Below are 20813 nucleotides of genomic sequence, written 5' to 3'. Positions count from 1 at the left end.
GGAAAGGAAACACCCCTAAGGCTTTTACTAGTCCTTGAAGAATTCTACTCATCCTACACTTAATATGATACTGACTATATGAATGACTGGTCTCCCTGAAAGAATTGAAGTTTAAGCTTCTGGGATCTAAACTAAAAGAGAGACAGCAGAGACCACTCTACCTCTTATGAATGGATGATTAGATAAATGGTTTTAAAAAGCATTTAAGTATTTACTACATATAGCTAGAAAGCTAACGGTAAGATCTGGAAGTCTTATGGGTCTAGTCATAGAGGTATATGACAGGGTCCAGAGGTTATTAGATTACTTCAGTAGGTCACATAACTGTGTGGGGTATGGGGAGAGGGAGAGAGATCTGGTAAGGAATGTAAGGCTCAGAAAGGTTAACTGATTTGACCAAGACCACACCCTTGTATTGTCTATGCAGTTTTTTTTTTTCCAGTTTCTACTAATGAAAATTATGTTTTATCTTTTGCAATTACCTCTCTCCTTTGGTTGGCTAAAAAATATATCTCCTAACAAGAGTCATGAAAAGTATATAATCTACTTCTTTCTTTTTTTTTTTTGTAGCAAGGTCACATGTCCATTTAACATGTATTATGAAATATAGTATAAGGCAATAGTCTAAGCTTAATTTCTGCCAGGCTGCTTTCCAGTTTTCCCAGAAGTTTTTACCAAGTAGGAAGTTCTCTTGAAAATAATTTATATTTTTCAGTTTATCCAACAGTGGCTTATTGTTTCATAGTTTCTGATTCTCCCTTGTCTAGTCTGTTTCATTGATTTATATCTCTATTTTTAGACCAATACCAGATGGTTTTGATGACTTGTTTTATAATGTAGTTTGAGTTCTGAAAGTGTTATTCCTCCACCTAATCTTTTCAATATTTCCTTTGATATGCTAGATCTTTTGCTTTTTTCCAAATGAATTTTGTTATTTTATCTGATTCTGTAAAGTATCTTTTTGATAATTTGTTAGTAAGTTAAATTGTCGATTACCAAGATTGTACGTTAATTTTGGCACTATTGTCATTTTTATTTCATTGCGCCAGCCCAGCTATGAACTCCAAATATTCCTCTAGCTATTCAGGTTATTTATTTCTTTTAGGAATATTTTGTAATTTAATCTAAGCAAGTATTTTGTGTGCCTTGGTGGATCAATTCCCAGAATTTTGTGTATCATGTAGTTATTTGGAATAGGATTTCCTTCTATATTACCTCTTGGATTTTTTCATTTTTTCATTATTATAAAGAGATGCTTTTGATTTTTGAGAATTTATTTTGTAGCCTATGACTTTGCTGAAGCTATTATTTGTCTCAATATCTTTACTTAATCCCTAGGATTTTCCTAATTATTAAACTATCATGTCACCAGCAAAGAGGAATAGTTTTATCTCCTCTTTGCTTCTTTAATTTCATACTCTTGTCTTACTGCTATGGCTAGCATTTCCAGAACTATATCAAAGTGAGCAGAGTGGACATTTTTGCCTTCTTTGTTGGGAAAGCTTTGGGAAAACTTCCAGTGAGTCTCAATTGAACATAATGCTTGATTGTGGTTTAAGATGGATATTTTTTATGGTACTTGAGAAAATGTCCCCCTCTTTTGATATGTTCTAGAGTTGTTACCATAAATGACTGTTGTGCTTTCTCAAACACTTTACCTGAAACTATTGAAATGATCATGTGGTTTTGGATTTTTTAATATAATGAATTATATTGATTGTTTTTGTAATGTTGAACCATCCTTGCATTCCCGGTTAAGTTCTATTTGACCTTGATGAATGATTTCTTAAATAAATTGCTGTGGTCTACTGGACATAGGATTACAGTTAATATTTTTTATTTAATATTCATTACTGATGTTGGTTTTTGCTTTCTCTTTCCTTAGTTTAGCTATAAAGGACTCTAGTAGGATGCTTTCTTTCTCAGTTTTTGAGAACAAGTTTTATAGTATTGGTATTAATTATTCATTAAATGTTTAATAGAATTCTCCTTTGAATCCATCATGCTCAGGAGTTGTTTTCCCTCCTTTAGTAGTTCCTTTAGGACTAGCTCTATTTCTTTTTCTGATACTGGGTTATTTAAGGTGTCTATTTGATCTGCTATTTGGGGCATTTTATATTTTCACCTATTTGGAGTTTTTTACTTATCAGTTCTTTTCTTTCTCCTTTTATCTAATTATGTAAATTTTTTCCTTTTAATTTCTTAAATTTTGGTTAAGTAAAGTCAAATCTGTCTTCTTCTTCAACTCCATTGCTTCCTCAACTTGTTCTGTTTGTTTTCAAATTTTATCTGGCGCATCTTTTTCTTAAAAGGATTTATTCCCCTCATTCCTTTCATTATTTATCTTTCTTTCTTCATTTTCTAGCATTGGATTCTTTAGTTTACTGCTGATAGGATGGAATCTGAATCCCTGAAAAGAAAAGACCTTGTCTTTGGGACCTTGGCCCTTAAGGGCCTATTGCAGAAAATGTAGTTGGGGATATTGCTTCTGCATATATACTGCTCATCAGGTTGTGGACAGCTCCATATCAGCACACTTGAGAATGATAATTATTGAAAAGCAGACATGCACTTCTTTGTTCTCTGAGTAAACCCAGAGAATGCCTATTCCCATGTCAACAACCATAAGGCCAGATAAAGCTCCGTTAAGGATGAGGCACCTTCACCCAAGACACTATCTTGAATAATGGAACTTTTTCTTAGGTTAATAGTAAAGGAAACACAGATAACCTGAGTTGTATTTTCGATTTCTAAAAAGTATTTCTGGCTTGTCATTCTTTTACCAAATAAGGTATAAAGAAAATAAGGGGAGGGGTGCTGAAATGTGGGGAATGGGAGATGTAAGATGGGAGAGGGGGAGAGCCTCACATGGGTGATTTAGGCATTCAGGATAGGCTGTAAACCCTGCAGTACCCAGTCAATGGGGAACAGGGGAGGGAATTACAAATCAGGGATAGGGATAAAAAGCTGTGTATTTGTCTTAAATGGGTGTGCCTACTTGTGGGTCACCCGTTATTGCAAGAATGTTAAGTAACTGTCCTTCCTGATTTACCATGGGTCACATGGAGTTCTTGGTAAGACTCTTATTTCTTACACCTATTACCCCAGTAGAACTCCAGGGACCCAAGCCACATGGGAAAGTGCTAGGGCTTTTTCTGGTTGGGGTCCAGATGTCAAAGACATGCTCTTTTCCTTCTAGGGGTTCAGATCCCATCCCCATCATTCTCCCATGTCACTTGCCCTTGAATTTTGGAGTCCCAGCACCCCTAAACCTCAACAGTAGATCTCTTAGAAGATCATGGCACATCAAAAAACCTGAACGGTTCAAGAAATACAAGAAAACTGCTTATCACTTCTGAGCACAGAAAACAACGTGCCAATGCAAAGAATCCACAGATCACCTGCAGAAGAAAAAAAATCTTTGTGCTGAAGATACCAAGATACAAAGTTTTTAAGTTTAACAATCCCAATAACAAACTACAAAATCAGCAAGCAACCAGGAGAAAGATCTTCATATATAAAGGAAAAGAAATTCAAATAACGAGACTCTCCTTCACCTACTAGAAACTGCAGGGGAGGCTGAAATAATGGGATCTGAAGGGCAAAGGAGATTCAGATAAAACACAAGGTGACATAATCTGCAAATTTTAGCCTAATCCTTAATGGAAAAAGATGGATGTTCAAAGAAAAGAGGCTATTGAAGCATCTTACAAAGAAAATAAGACCTAAACAAGTTGTTTGTTATGCAAATGCCTCAGACAATAAAAGTACAAGAAAGGTAAACAAATACACCAACCAAGGAAGACACAGATAATAAAGTAAATTACCCTAGATAAAGGGGGAAGCAATGAAAAATAGAAAAACATCTGTGGATCAGTTAATACTACCGCCAGAATTACACAGAGAACATGAAGAGATTTCTTTCTGAATGTACACAAAAAGACAAGGATGGTAGTATAGAGTCAAATAGAAGTGTTTGTGGAGAAATAGACCTGAAACATCATGGACTAAAATACCATGACTCCCCATACCTGGCCTACAGGTAAATCAATGTTATGTGGAACTAAATTGCAGAATGAGAGGGTACAAAAAAAGAGGGAGAGAAAGTAGGAGAAAGAGAAAAATATGAGTTATACCCTAATCAAGTAAGTCAATTGTTAGCAATCCTTCTAGTTCTCAGGAGGAAGAAGGCCTAGAAGGGGAAAATGTGAGAAGAGGAAAAAGGAGGAACTGAAAGAGGAGGAAAGAATGGGGTAAATCTTGTCTTAGTAGTGGGAGCAGAGTTTAATAAAGAATGCTCCCATGGGTGGTAAGAGTTGTTCTAGAAATGGAGGAGGAAACCTTACAGTGGGTATAATCTCCAGGGATATGGTTTTTAGAGACCACTTATCCTGCCTCAGAAAAAAGGAAATTTGAGCTAGTCAGGACAAATGACATACAAGAGTATGGAAGGATAGTTCCAAAGAAGAGATTATTTTGCAAGTTGGAAAAAAAAATTCATGGGGGAAGGCAAACGGATGATCATGGGCAAAGGAAAAGGTCATGTTTCTATCCTCTATAGCACCTGAAGGAACTGGTATAATAGTGATGAGGTTTTGGGGTGAAGGGAGACCCCAAAATAACGACAGTCCAGGTCACTCTCGAATGAATTTGACTCAAGCCTTCTTAAAGGAAAGAAAACAAAGTTTATTAAAGATTTGCCAAATTGGGTTGCCTCTTAAGGAACCTAAGCATTTGTAACACTTGTATGCACAAGCGGGCCAGACAGAATCCCAGCCAGACAGAGTCTGAGCTGGATTGAATCTGAGCCCCTTCATGGAGGCAGGATGGAGCTTAAATACAGAAAAGAGTATAGGAGGGATCTGGGGGATGGTCTGGTAGTCCAGGGTGATGGGAGGAGGGATTTAGGAAGGGTCTTGAGGAGAAGTCCGAGGAGGGAATCCGAGGAGAGTCAAAGGCTGGAAACAGCTGGAGGCTATCAGGAGATATCAGACAATGGAGGGTTTGGGTGGGAAGCAGGTGGGGCAATCCAGAGATCTTGATAGGGGCAGTATGGGAATGGGGTTTTGATGGGATCAAGGGTGGGGAGTGCAACAGAGACCTGAAATGATAATTAAAAGTCCATGGGCTTCCTGAGACTGCACAACAAATGGGAAGATTAGATTTGAGTAAGAAAGGCCAGATTCTGTGAGGAGATTTTAAGGGAGCTCAAGGAAGTTCCCAGAGTCTGAACCTCATCAAGACCAGATTTGAATTTAGGAAGATGAGTGTTCCTGACTCCAGGACTAGTACTCTTATCTACTGCATCATCCAGCTTCTCCTGACCTTTATCTTATCTTACAATATCTATTCATAGAAGTCTGAGCTCCATATCCTGACTTAGAGGTCATATTTCCTTCTTTTATTTAATACTCCCCTGTTAGTTTATCTGTTCCTTTTCTTCCTCATCACGTCTTTGTTCATGTCTGCATTGTTTTTCCTTACATTGCCCTATTTTTCTCACTTTCTGACTCTTTCCCCTTTGATGGTGGCTACTGATGAGATTTAGAGTTGGTAGAGCTGGTTCAGGTGTGAAAGAATTCACTTGGACCTTCTCTGTAGCCACTGGGAGCTTCAGTGATGCAAAAGCAGTATAGATCTCCTAGCAAGAAAGCTCAATGAGACTCTGATATTTGGGGGAATTATGCTTATATAGGTTTCAAAATAATGATGTAGTTTTAGAGGTTTTTTATGGAAGTTGAAGATTAGGGACAGGTTGAGAAAGATAGATGATACAAAATAAGGGAGGTGGGAAATTTTAGGGGAGACAAGGAATCTTATGGTCCAGGATAAGGGGGAAGTTTTATGATATCTCAAGATAAGGGGAAGAGACTTTAGGATACTGTCAGGTTAGAGAATAAACTCTAGAGAAAATAGAGAAAATAAATAAAATTGAGGGGCTTCACAAAGTACTGGAAAAGCAACTCAACCCTTAGGGAATGTGACAAATGTAGTTTGGAGATCACAGGACTTCTCAAGCAAGGTCAGGAAGTTAGACTGCCCATTACTTCCCTTCCCAGAGTGCCCTCTGGGAGATCCATGTGATAGACCCATTCTCACTGAAAGAATTCAGAGACAGGGTGGGCAGAGGAAGACATTTATTACTCAGGAAGTAGATGTGGTGCTCACTAAGAACACCCACACTGATATAGAAGCAGGAGTGAGGATACATGATTCTGTCCTTCTTGTTGGAGTTAGGATTAGTCCAAATTTCTCAAATTCCTCACTTTATTTCCCTACATTCCCTGCTTATGGAGATTATGTAGGTGTGGTAATAAGGATATTTGTGACCAGGGTATGACCTTTAGAGTCTAAGCTGTTTGTCATGTCTCACCTTTCTAGTTTCACCCTGAAGTCAAGATGTGTTTGATCATCATCCTTGCAGAACAGGTTATGCATGCTTATCTTATCACAAGCTCCTGTCAATCTAGGAGTTTTACTATTTCTCAAGAACATTTGTGGAAGTAAAACAAGATACCATAATATCTTGTCTTACAGGCACCATTTGTATTCTCATTAGCTGCCTCAAGAACTGGACCTCAAAATTGTCTCAGACTTCTCCCAATCTGGAGAATTCATGAATCTCCAGCTTTGGTCTCTTCCTCAAGTGACTTTAGGAGGGCAGAAAAGGCCCCAGTTGGATGCTTTCCCCTTTCCCTCAGATCCAGTGGACTACTACATACACTGGTATTACACCCTAGTTCCTTCTGTGACATGATTCCTGAGGAAACTTTTACCTTTTGGTTTTCTCTGAAACAGGAAAGAAGTGGGGCGGGCAGGTGGAGCAAACTCATGCCTTTTGGCATTTTCTGTGGCACAGGAAAAAGGGGAAAGGAGTTGAGTTCTATTGAGAGCCAGGGGTCCACTTATGCAGCCCTGTCAATATGTGTTAGCTGGTTGGAGAAGGGGGTGCAGAGTGAGTAAGGTAGGGGTTAGGAATTAGCTTTCCCTTCATTTAGTAAATTGGGTTTTTACTTAATTAGAGTTCTTGGTGTCTCGAAATATGGAGACAGATGAAATTGCTTTATCTCTTGTACATAATTTCTATTTTAGAGAGGTTTTAGAAATCATGAAGATCAGAGAGTCTCTGGTCCTCCATTTTATGGGTTATGTTGCAATAATCTTCTAAATGGTCACCTTACCTCAAATCTCTCTCTGCTCTGATCCACTTTCAATTCAATTACTGTGGAAAAATGATTTTTCTTAGTAATCATTATCTTGGAGAGTCAGAGCTTCCTCCATCCCCCTTTATCTCATCTAATGCCTCTATTCCTGGTCATTGTGTGGCCTGGACAGGCCTGGGAAAACGTTGATTCCTCCCTATTGTCAGAAATTGATGTCTCTTTGAACAAGATTAAATGACCCAAGTCAGGTATCCCAAGACCCTCATTTTAATATAGCATACCTCCTAGTTTGTTGACCAATCAACCTCCATAATTCTTCTAAGGGCATATAACTCTGTACCCCCAGCCCCCAAATTGAGCTAGTTCTGAATGGCAACTCCCATGTCGCCAGCTTGAGAGAAATTGAAATGCAAACACAACCTAATTTCATTTGTCGTCTTAGAACAAACTCATGACCAAAGTGAATTTTCTAAAGCATAGATCTGACCCCAATGCCCCTGTACTCAATAAACTGAAGGGGCTCCCTATTACCTTCAAGACTGCATATAAAATCCTCTATTTAGGCATTTAAAACTTTTTCCAACTGAGCTAGCATCTTCCTATTTGTCCTAGGCAGCAGGTGGGGCAGTGGATAGAGGGCTGGACCTGGAGTCAGAAACACCTGATTTCACCTCTGGCCTCAGACACTTACTACCTGTGTGACTTTGGGCAAGATACTTAACCTCTATTTGCATAGGATGCACCTAGGTGGCTCAGTGGATAAAGCTCTGGGTCCAGAGTCAGGAAGACTTGAGTTCAGATCAGACTTCCAAGGTGTCAAATGCTTCATCTTCACTGAAACAGCCTCAGTCTTACATTTCATCTTAATTTATCTCTGCTTTTGCCTTTAGGATTTTCAACTTTGCTGAAAGTCTATTTGAGCCTTTGCTTGACTATGTATCCTATGAAGAACTACTACTGCCTAGGAGTATGGGGTAAGATGGGGACAGATATTTGCCATATACATATAACATAATCTCTCTCACTGAGGGCAGCCTGTTTGAAGATGATGGCTGATCTCCCTCCTGCTCATGATTGTGGATCTTCAGCCTTACAATTGCTTCTTCTAACTTTGGAGCCTCTGGACTCAATAGAATTGATTTGTAGGCTGGAAGTCAGGGCTGGAATTGAAGATTTGCAAGTCTTTCCTTCATTGAAGCTGGAAAGGTGGATGAGGTCACAGAGAATGAGAGTTTAGAAGAAAAGGACTGAACCATTCAATATTTATCTTTCTTTTCATTACTGATTTTATACTGATTTAATACTGATTATACACAGAGTCAGCTCTGGGCAAAGCTGGGGTTATTTTCATAACCTCGACATCACATTTTTTAATAACTCTCTCTCTTTCTCTTGGCATCCCTCTTTCTAAATATTCAGTATCCTGACATTGTCCTCTGGCTGCCCCCTCTCCAAGCAGAGTTCCTTTCAAACTTTGGTGACCCCTCCCTTAAGATTCTACTGTCTACCTAGTCAATTTGGTAAATTTGAATTGTGGTGCTGACCAATCATTGGATTGTTTATCTGGAGCTGGAAGAGAGAGCTCTGAGGGCATCATTGACAGCAGCCATCCCAGCAGTCTTGGAGATATCCTGACCCTGTAGCCCTCTCTTCTGATTGGTGAGTCTTTGGCCAGGACCATCATTTCAGAAGAATCCTACTGTGTGCTCCTTTCATTTTTGGCTCTACTCATACCCTGCAGACTTATCTACTTCCTCTCCAATGGCCTTAGTCTCCCTTCACACTTTCCAACTCCCTTTATGTTGTTTAATGAATTCTGAAGGGCTTTAGAGACCACTTTGAGATCACAGGACTTAGAGCTGCAAGAGTCGTCAGAGTTAATATGTCAGCAAATATTTCTTTAGCATCTACTATGTGCCAGCCAGGGCAGTTAGGAGGTTCAGTGGATAGAGAACTGGGCCTAGCATCAAGAAGACCTAAATCCTAACCCAACTTTAGACACCAGCTGTGTGACCCTGGGCATGTCACTTAACCTTATTTGCCTCAATTTCTTCCTCTGTCAAATGAGCTGGGAGAAGGAAGTGGCAAATACTCCAGTATCTTTGCCGAGAAAACTCTAAAATGGGATTACAAAGATTTGGACATGACTGAACAATTGATGTGTCAGGCAATGTATTAAGTCCTGGGGATACAAAGAAGGGCAAAAAAAAAATAATCCCTGTTGTCAAGGAGCTCATGGTCTAACTGGGGCAACAACACATGAATGGTCACATACAAATAAGATGTAGACAGGATAAACTGGAGATAGTCAACAGACTATCAGAGGGAAGGCATTCGTAATGAAGGACATCAGGAAAAGTTCACAGAAGGTGGGAATTTTGCTGGAACTTGAAGCCTGGGAAGTAGAGATGAGGATACCAAGTATCAGAGAGAGCAGGTGAACATGCTTGAAGGCAGGAGACAGTGTCTTGTATGAGCAGCAGTGTCACCTCAGAGACGATAGCACAGTGACAGACACACAGACACTTTAAAAATGCTTGTTTGGAATTTCGCTTCTAGGGCTGTATCCCAAAGAGATCATAAAAATGGGAAAAGGTCCCACATATACAAAATATTTATAGCAGCTTTTTTTGTGGTGGTCAAGATCTGGAAATTGAGGGAACGCCCATCAGCTGGGGAACGGCTGAACAAGTTGTGGTATATGAATGTAATGGAATACTATTGTGCTATAAGAAATGACAAACAGACTTCAGAAAAACCTGGAAAGACTTATAGGAACTGATGCTGAGTGAAATGAGCAGAACCAGGAGAACATTGTACACAGTAACAGCCATAGTGTGCAGGGACTCTTTCTGATAGACCTAGCCCTTCATAGCAATGCCATGACCTAAAATGTTCCCAAAGGACTTAAGGCAAAATGCCATCCACATCCAGAGAAAGAACTATGGAATCAGAACGCAGAATGAAGCAGACTATTTTCTCTTTTGTTATGATATGTTTTGTTTTTTTCTCATGGCTTCTCCCATTCATTTTAATTCTTCCATGCAACATGAATAATGTGAAAATGTGTTTGATAAGAATGTATGTGTAGAACCCATATAAGATTGCATGCTGTTTTGGGGAAGGAAGAGAGAAAATTTAAAACTTATAGAAGTGAATGTTGAAAACGGAAAACAAATAAATTAAATAAGAAAACCAAAAACAAAAGTAGAAGTTAACCCCCACCACCCTTCTCCCAAAAAACACTTGTTCAGTCATTCTTATTCTTTGTGACCTTAGTCCATGGTAAAGTTCTTGGTGAAGATACTGAAGTGGTTTGCCCATTCCCTTTTCCTGGGCCTTTACAGGATTAGGAAACTGAGGCAAATAAAGTTAAATGACTTGCCTAGGATTGCACAGCTAGTAAGTGTCTAAGGCTAGATTTGAACTCAGAAACATGAGTCTTCCTGACTTCAGGCCTAGTGCTCTACCCTTTGAGCCACCTATCTTGCTCATAAGCAGACAGAGGTTAAGTGATATGTAGGGTGACATAAATAGTAAGTGTCTGAGACTGGATTTGAACTCAGGTCTTCCTGACTCCAGGGCCACATAGCTGCTTGTCGACTGAAGGCTTTTCCGGATGAGGCCAAAGAGATGAGGTGAAGGTTACCACAAGGCAGTACTTTCTGTGAGTATCTCAGCATAAATTCTAGACCTTCTCTTCAAGCAATTCTGCCCAAGAATGCCCTGCCCCTTCCCTTCTACTTTGTGAATTCCCAACCTCCTGCTGAGCCTGTTTGGAAGGACACCACATCTCTGTCCCAAGCAATGAACCACTCTTTGTACTGAAGCGGGGTCAAGCCCTCCCTTTCTCCCCGCTTCCCTTTCTGGAATGTAAAGTCTCACTCACTCCACAGCTGGGAGGAGACCACCTTTTCTGGAAGCTGATACTGCAGCTGCCAATTATGCAGACTCCCAAAGTTCTTTACTTCCTTCTTTAGGAAAAGAGGAAGCCTCCCCAGCACTTAGCCGCAGCAGGACCAGAGGGAATGAGGACAGATGAGACCCTGGGGCTGCCCTTGTCAACTGGAGCACTGAAACTTCTGCATTTACAACCACTCTCCTCTTCACCCACCCTCTGCCCTCATTCACCTTCCAGAAGAAATCTGAATAGGCAGCCTTGGTGCTGCCAAAGTGGTAAAACCCTTAACACAGTCCTGTTGACTTGGGGCTCTTCTCTGGTCTGCGATGTCTGCGGATACTCCCCTCATCCCCATTGCTCGGTTTTGCAGCGGGATGCTCTTGCGCTGGGATGGAGAAGGGCAGAGCAGCTGTGCTTCCAGCTGCAGAGGATGGGAGCATAGCAGTTCTTTTCTATCGTTACTGGAATGGATGGCGTTGCTCTTAGCTCTGCTTGGTTAGGAGCTCCAGGCTTGTCACAAGCGCATCCCTCCCGTTTCAGGCCAGCAGAGCAGTGCCCTCTGGTGCACGTTATTCGGAAGTGGACTGTCTGATTGCATTTTCTGGGTAGAATCCTTGGGTTTTATTACTGGAAGGTGGAACCTTGGAGACTGTTCGGTGCAGTTTTAAAGGAGGCTAGGGAAGTTACTTGTCTTGACATGTCTCCGTTCATGGGCTGCTTGGCTTTTGGAAAACAAGAAAAAATCCTTAAATGCGTCAGTCTGAGAAGTTGGACAATTAAAAAAAACTAGCTATGGTATCAACTTGTTCTTGGTCACACTTACAGGTAGCAATGATTTGGAGATACTATGGACAGCAAAAGACAACAATAGCCTAAAGCAAAGTACACTAAAGTAGGCAGTGTGCTATGGTTTGAAAAAAAAGACCAAACCAGGCTGGAATCAGAAGAGCTGAGTTCATATCCTACCTCTAATGCTTATGTATACCTGTGTGACCCTGGGTAAGTCATTTAACCTCTGGAGGCATCTGTAAAAAAGAGGGTTGAGGTGGAATAAATGGCAATTCTAAGGAGTTTTGTTAAAATGCCATTCCCCAAAGCATCTTCTCAAAGGACAAATGCTTATGAATGACTTTTTACTATTTATAATATTTAATATCAATCTATTATCTATCAGATCACATAATATAGTTCATAACATATGCTTATATTTCTTTATTGCTTATTATTTTTATGATTTCATCCCTTGCTCAGAACCATCACAAACTGTCCTCCCTTTGAGCCAACAAGCATTTATCCAACACTTCCTTTATACTAGGCACTGTGCTGAGTGTATTTTTTTTCCAGTTCTGGCCTCATAACTCTTGGGTTCCATTAGGGAAAAAAAACATTCAAACAGCTACATATAACCAAAATAGATGCAGGGTAAATTGGACAGAATGGCAAAGGGAAGGCACCGATGGAGTGAGTGACTAGGAAAGGCCTCTTGCAGAAAGAAGGGATTGAATTGAATCTTGAAAGAAACCTGGAGGTAGAGATGAAGAGAGAGGACATTCAAAGCTTGAAAGGCACAGTCAGGAGAGATAGAGTCCTATCTGAGGAATAACAAGGCCAGAATTCACTTAGAATGGGAGCTGTAAGGAGTCAGTTCTTCATTTAGTCTTTGTATCTCCAACCTGGTGGGTGATATGGTGGATAGACTATTGAACTCAAGAAGCCCCAGGTTCAAATGTGGCATCAGACACTCGCTAGCAGTGGGTAAGTCACTGAACCTCTGATTGCCTCAGTCTCCTCATCGGTAAGATGGGTATAATAATAGCACTTACACTTCTAGGGTTCTTGTTGAGGATCAAATGATAAAATTATTGTAAATATTGATTAGCACAGTGCCTGGCACGTAGGAAGTGCTATGTAAATGTTAGCTATTATTATTGTTTAATAAATCCTTGTTGTATTAACAAAAGTCACTTTCTGTGGAACAGATATTCGGTAAAAACATTTGGAAGTTTTGGTTTGCTCCTAATTTGAGTCTCTTTTAGTGATCCCTCTATACCCGGGAAGTAAAGAAAAAGAAAGAACAGTTTAATAGCTCTAACATCTTTTGATGCTGTTTAAGCTATAAGCACATGCAATCTGTCTTGCTGGGGCATTTACTCATTATACTCTGGATTCAACTGAAAATGGCCATGATTTCAATAAAAGCTCAGAAGTAAGGCAGGGAAAAGAGACAGGAACACAATAAAAATATTGTTCAGTTGTTGCAGTCATGTCCAACACTTCACGACCCCATTTGGGTTCTCTTGGCATGGAGAACTTCTACTTCCACTTCTACTGGAGTGGTCTGCCATTCCTTTTCCAGATCATTTTATAGGTGAGGAAACTGAGGCAAACAAAACAGGGGTAAGTGACTTGTCCAGAGTCACACAGGGAGTAAGCGTCTGAGGCCAGTTTTGAACTCAGGAGGCTGAGTCTTCCTGACTCCAGGCCCAGCACTGTCACCTCGCTAGTTCCTCCATAAATTGTTAAAGGAATTAGGATCACAGATCAAGATTTGGAAGGGATCTTGAGGCCATCTGGTCCAACTTATTCCACCCCTATTTTACAGATGAGAAATGGGGTAAGGAAGGTGTGACTCACCCACAGTTACACTGGCTGTAGAAAGCAAAGCTGGGATCTGAACACAGGCTGATGCCAGACTGCATGCCCCACTGCCTCTCAATTTATAATTTGTCACAGAAGACATGCGACGTACTGAGTACTAAGATTAGGAGCAAATTTTGTATCTGCTCAAGGCTTTCCAGGAATCAGCAACTGCATTCTTTGGACCCTGTGATCAGGGGTCACAAGGACTAAGATTTGAAGTCTACTCTCAGACTTTTATTTTTTTTCAACACTCAACTTGAATAGACAAGGTTCAGATTAAAGTTGAATGTGAAAAAAAAATCTGTTCTTACAAACCAAATTAATGACTTTATTATTTGCATTAAAAAAATCTAGTCTAACCTTATTTCAGATAAGGAAACCAGGTCCTGGAGAGGTTAACTGATTTGCCTAATGCTGGCTCTTCATTAGTAGAGCTGTGGTTCAAACCCGAGTATTCTCACTCCAGGGATGTAGTGGATAGAGTGCCAGGCCTGGAGTCAGGGAGACTCATCTTCTTGAGTTCAAATCTAGCCTAAAACACTTATTAGTGGTGTGACCCTGGGCAACTCACTTAACTCTGTCTGCCTCAGTTCTTTTATCTGTAAAAATCAGGAAGAACGGATAAGGAAATGGCAAATAACTCCAGTGTCTTGGTTAAGCAAAAACCCCAAAACCCAAACAGGGTCACAAAGTGTTGGATGTGGCTGAGAGGCATGAACAGCAACATTCTAACATGCTCAGACTGTGTTTAAACTTTTTATTTTCTCTCTTTCCCACCTCCTACCTCAAATAGGAACAAATCCACATAATCAAGAAAAACAAATCACATACACACACACACCACACACCCATACAACACCCACACCACACCCACACCACACACACACACACACACACACACACACCCATTGGCTGTGTCTAAAATGTACAGCTTATTCTGCCTCTTGAATCCATTTCCCTTTTCCCCAGGAGGTATGGAGCATGTTTCACCCTCAGTCCTCTGGAATTGTGGTTGACTTCTGTATTGATCAGAGTTCTTAAATTTTTCACAATAGCTTCTCAGACTTCCTCTACTCTTCCTGTGAACTGTGCTAATATATTTAAAGTATTCTACTTACACGAATGTTCAAGACCACATATTTTGTTGCTACACCAACATTCCAAACATTTCCACCAGAAATCGAGGTTAATTTATCTTATTTGAATTTATTAAATCTTTCCTCCTTCCTCATTATGGAAGCATGGATTCTAGTACTCCTTTAACCATAAAAATTTGTTAAGTGATTAGGCCTCAGCTTCTCTTTTACAACAGATTTTTTTCATGGCTTTGGGGGAGGTGGTCTAAGGAGATGACTAAGGAAGGTTCCCTTCAGGACTCAGACTCTATGATATTAAAATATACTTTAAAAGGAAGAAAAGAAAGTAAAACCTAACTGGAAACAAAAATCTCAAGTAGATGAATGAATTTAGATGAATATATGTTGTTCCGAACCTGAATCAGTAAGAAGAGCAAAGAGTAACTTCCATAAGAAAGGAGATCGCTTAACATAATGGGTGCTTATAAATGCATCATTTATCCTAACAATCATTTCTATTTTTAAAGAATTTCCAGTAGTACATTCTTCATTTTTGATATACGAGTTGAAAGAAAACTCAGACATACTCAGTTGAAGAAATTTATTTACTTTTTTCTATCAACAGAAATGACATAATTATAGCCAAGTTTTGATACACAGGAAAACCCTTTTGTCCACTTTTTTTTTTTTTTTGCTAAATGAAACAGCACAATAACTTTTTACACTTTTTTTTAAAACAATACACCGCTTTCTTGGGCTGAAGCAAATTGCAAGAACATATCGGTACTGGTATCTTACAGCTACTTACATTGTTTAAGAACAGCAATGGAGAAAAATAAGTTATTTAAATATTGATTTCATATACAGAAAGTGCAACATTGTTAGTTGTTAATGTCACTTGCTTGACAGTTTTTGTTTCCCCTAAACATGACAAATGAGAATCAAGGGAACTTGGACCCAGAGTACAATCTTTTTTTTTCCCTGGCAAATGAGATGCCACCAGCATCGTGGTGAACTGATCTCTCCAGCTATGCTTAGGGAAAGGAACTATTTTCCAATAAAGGAATCTCACGATTTCACCCAAACTTAGATTTGAGAAGGAGAACAGGGCACTGGCGAAAGGTTATGTGTTAGCTAAATCATCTGGGAATGTAAACAGTATTTGGGACTGGCTCCCGCCACACAACTTTTGAAGTTAAAATTACACACAGTGGACATGTAACAAGTATCTGCCAGAGCCAGAACTTGCTCAGTAGGTTTCTTTTGTGCTTTTCAACAGTCAACAAGCTTAACTTTTGCTCAAGAATTGTACCCAATAGAGAATTAAAAACTTGATATGGCTGAAACCTCCCACCTGTCAGATGAAGTGTATAAGCTGACCATTCAAACCTCAGCTGACAACTGTACACAGAAACTTAAGGCTTTTTAAGGATCAAGTTAAAGGTATAAAGCAAAAGGAGATCAAACATAAAACAAATTATAAGACCACAGAAAAGCCAGGATTGAAAACACACACTTCCCAGATTACTTCAACTGGAAACCATCCCTCCCACCCCCCAACTTCTTAAAATTATAGATGGTTCCTAGATTTGGTTCAAATGCCCCTTGCCTTCCCAATAAAATCATCGTTTCAAAGGCAAGGTGACACAGAGTCTAGCTAACTCTCTGAAATGCTCAAAAGTTTCTATTTCTCCTGTTTCTAGTAAAGAAAATACCTACTGGGGGGAAAAATTCAGTAATTCAGATAAAATTGCCATCCCTGGGGTTTGTCAAATACAATTTACCATCTCTGATTCAGGTCTCACAGGGCTTCAAACTATGGTACTCTTGGTGGTTCCAAAGAGTGCCTTCTGTCTTATTCTTCCACTTGCCAGCTCGCATCTCATGATTTAGCTGCTGAAATATTTTCAGATAATTTGGTCATACCAGCAACCCCCAACCTCTGGGCACCCTAAATAAACCATGTTTTCATAAACATGAAGGGAGACACATGAATGCAAGTGCTTTGTTGGGATAAAATGACATGCTAATTTGGGTTAAGTAGAAAGTTGACAGCTTTAACTGTTCTTACGCTGTGTCCCAGCATCTCCTTTACATCAGATCTTGGAAGAGCTGAATATTACTTAGAAACAAATCACTGAAAACAAAATAGCAACAAAAAATAAAGTCTAATATAATTGTTGCTTCGTTTTTAAAAAAAATTAAAGTCTTGCCACTGACCAAAGCAATCTTCCATTAAAAAATGTCACCATATTCTCTCCTTGACCTCAAAAACCTGCTGGCAGTGATAGAATATGAAAAGATACTTTGGACGTAATGAAATAATTTTTCACGGGGAACTTTGTGGCTAAATGAAAGTATTTGTAACTATCGACTAAGCAAAGCCCGGTGTCCGTCCAAAGTTATCAAAATTGTGACTGTGACATCTATTGTACAAATGAGTGCTTGTAATAAGTTTAAAAAAGATGTTATTGGAGGGGGGATATAGCATAACTCTACCTAATGGGTCAGTTCTTTGAATTCAGCATCTGCTAGAAAACAAGAGATTAAGCTGCAAAAAGATGGAACTTGTTAAAATATTTTACATCAGTTTGTGAATACATGTAAATCCTTAACAGATATGGCTAAAAATCATTCGTCCGACCCTCCATAAATGAAACTTTCTTTGAAATACAAGAAGCATCAGGAAAAGAAAAAGACAGGAACTTTCAAAAAAAAATGCAACATAAACACCTTAACTCTCCCCCAAAAAACCCAACCTATGAACTCATCTTTTCTTTGAAACCTCTCCCTGGACAATTCAGTCTCTTCATGGCTTTTATGAAGATGACCTATGAGCAGAAAAAATGAAGTCTGGAATGGCTGTGGTCATAATACCAAGTGGATGTTGGAGTATGATTGACATGGTAACAATATTAAAAATGATTAAAATGAAAGGCAGTTACTGCACGCACACACACACACACACATATACACACACAAGAAAAGATACCTCTGTAAATTGTAGGCATATTTACTGATTTTGTTAGTCTAACAACTGAAACCCAACATGAATGCTGTGCCTGAAAAGTAACCTTAAAACACTGGCCATCTTAAAGTAAGACATTTAAAAAAGCCAGTTTTTTTGTTTGTTTGTTTTTGTCCAGAAACATCCCAGGATGTCAGATGGAAGTCTAAGCTGAAGATGCGAAATATGGTTACAGGTGACTGGACATTAGTTACGATAGATACTGCTTAAGAGTTTACTACATTAAGGCAAATAAAAAGCTGATTGGTAGAGCAATTATTATAAAACAATTTGCTTTATCAAAGGGAAAGAAAAAACCAAACCAAAACAAGACTTTTCTTGTTCCTGGGGTCAGTCTCATTTAATCACCCACAAATAACTGAAAATGGGCAATACTGTAAACTAACTCCAGAGTCTGTTACTTTGGCCTAGCTAAAACCTGTTTGGCCGCTCAGTACTATATACAGAGCGACAGGAAGAAGAATGATGTTCCAGTAATATATTGGGAAACTAGCTTAGCTTCCTCGAACAACTCACCAATTCTTATCCCACCCTAAAAAGGCAGATTCACAAATGACATCTGTCGCAGCTTTGCACGGTGGCTCCCATGAACTTCCAAAATGAAAATTCTTCTTTGACTTTCCTGATAAAGGGGATGGCCCTGGTTACTTGTCTTCACTGAGAAGAAAGTTTCCAGTTCTTGTTGAAGCTTTCACCAGCTGTGCCAGAGCTGGGCTCGAGGCTGGCCCTGCTCTTCTGGAGGCCATTTGTAGAAATTGCACAGGTATTATTAAGCACAGTGAAAGAAAGGGGAATGGATGTTAACAGGATGTACACTTTCGGTTACATGGCTTCCGGGTTCAGGGGTGGTTTGAAGAGTCTGGCTGCCGTGATGAGCTTACTTATGTGTCTCTCCTCTGTGATGCCAACGTCCTGAAGGCAAGTCTGTGACAGAGAAGGCACTTGGCTCAGTGTGTTGAATCCTGCTTCTGTGAGGATGCTGGTATACATAGGCAGACCAATAGAAATCAGCCAGTCAGAGACTGAGGTCACACATCCTGGGGAAAGGGGTTTTCTGCAGATTTCTGTGAGTCCTCCGCTTGGGATCTAGATAAAGCAAAAGGAAGAATGCTGTGAATTCCTTCATTGTACACTTTACTCAGCACGGGTCCTTTTCATTGTGATTTCTTATATCAAGTCTTCTTTGAGCCTGTATCATGCTTTTCAAAGACCCAAAGTTTAGGATCATTTGCTCATGTCACATACAAGTTCCTCCGCTGTCTTAAATCTGCTGATTTAAACTCCTACCTTGTATTTAAAAAGAAGAAAAAAAATATTTTTTGGATTAGGAGCAAAAACCAGACCTGTGATTTCACTGCTTTGGAGAACTTCTGGTGAGGAAATTCCTTTTATCAATGTAGATCAATATAAGCATATACTCTTCAGCTTGTGGTACTAGAGGACTGACTAGGGTTCTATAAGATTAAATGAAGTGCCCAGGATGACATGGCCAGCACGTACCAGAGGTAGAACTGAAACCCATATCTTCCATACTGTAAGGCCAGTTAACTGTCTGCCAAATCTAATCTAGCCTCAGGTGAGTACTTCATACACTTTAAGTGTTTTCCTTATGTTATTTCACTTGAGATGTGGAACAACCTAATGGAAATGCTATTAGGTGAGAAGTTAAAAGTAAGAGATCTGGCTTTTAGTTCCAACTTTATCATTAACCTCGGACAGATCTCTTTGCTTCTTGGAGCCTCAGTTTCCTTAGCTGTAAAATGAGGCGGTTAGAATAAATGATCTCTAAGGTTAGTTCCAGTTCTTACATGCTGTGAAACTCTGACCTTAGCAACCTCTATAAGAAATAGGTAGGACAGGTATTATTATTAATATCCTTTTTTTTTTTTTAATAGATGAGTCAGAGAGGAGTCCTTTTGATTCCTCAGTCAATTTTCTTTTATTAAAACCTCATACTGGGCTGGCACTAGGCACAATTATGAATCAATGAATATAATTTTTTTTTCTAAATTTGTTTTTATTTTTCAGCATTTGCTTTTATAAGATTTTGAGTTCTAAAATTTTTCCCCCTCCCTCCACTCTCCCATTCCCAAGACAGCATGCAATCTGACATAGACTATACATGTATGATCATATTAAACATACTTCCACATTAAGCACTGAATAAATCATTACTGAATGCTTACTACATGTAAGGGATGCAGGAGATACAAATCAATTTAAGATGTTCCTTTCAAGGTACTCATTAAGAAAGTAAATTTTATTTATTCAGAGCCCAACCTACTGTTCTGCATCATTTTCCTCCTTGGATAGCATCCCCTCCCTCTGTTGTCTGCATGCTGCAGGTACTTCATAATTAACCTGATTTAGGTGGTATTCTCTTTCTATACTCCTACCTAGTAAATCTGATTTCAGAAAGCATCTGCTTAAGTCATTCACACTAATGTATAAATGACCAGTTCCTTAAAATATTACTTCTCCTTTAAGGATATCTCTACGTTAGCAGGAGGCAAATGCACCAAGATTTAATGTGGAATGTAAAGGATCAGGAACTTGAGGAAAGGACAGAGTTGGGTGGAAGAAGGACATTTATTAGGAATGGGAGATTTTCCACATGGGTGCCAACTCTTAATGCTGGCCCTGGCTGTGTTTTCATGATGGCGTTTTAAAGGTAAATAGTGCTCTATAAATGGCTCCAATTGCAATTTGAAGGAGGTGGCATCAAGGCTTCAAATGTCAAGACCAGAATAATGAATTAGTATGCCATGTTTCCTCCAGAGGATGGCATCGATCATCTTGGTAGCCATTACACTAGAGAAAGCATCTGGAAGGGAATCAAAGGCCAGTTATGTGTTCTGACTGCCAAATGACTCATGGTTACTGTCTATCATGGTTCTTTTGTCTCACTGTGCTCCTTTTGAGTCAACAATTTTCAAATTATTGTCTCTGCAGACCAAAATTAAGTCCTTTAGACTACTCTGTGGGTGGAATTATGGGAGAGGACA

At 39.4% G+C, this 20813-nt stretch overlaps 1 protein-coding gene across 4 annotated transcripts in view; it reads right to left on the bottom strand.

Annotated features, from left to right (window-relative positions):
• Positions 1–18420: 18420 nt before the first annotated feature.
• The window catches only part of SASH1 (SAM and SH3 domain containing 1), a 287008-nt gene continuing 284615 nt past the window's right edge, over positions 18421–20813 (bottom strand). For all 4 annotated transcript variants that reach the window (XM_072643668.1, XM_072643666.1, XM_072643669.1 and 1 more), the window contains one exon: positions 18421–18894. In XM_072643668.1, the coding sequence (XP_072499769.1) occupies positions 18631–18894 (264 nt within the window). In that variant the 3' untranslated portion in view covers positions 18421–18630. The remainder of the gene's footprint in view (positions 18895–20813) is intronic.

Source organism: Notamacropus eugenii, chromosome 2 (genome assembly GCF_028372415.1).
Source record: "Notamacropus eugenii isolate mMacEug1 chromosome 2, mMacEug1.pri_v2, whole genome shotgun sequence".
In the NCBI taxonomy this organism is placed as follows: Eukaryota; Metazoa; Chordata; class Mammalia; order Diprotodontia; family Macropodidae; genus Notamacropus; species Notamacropus eugenii.
This window is presented reverse-complemented; position numbering and strand designations above follow the sequence as displayed.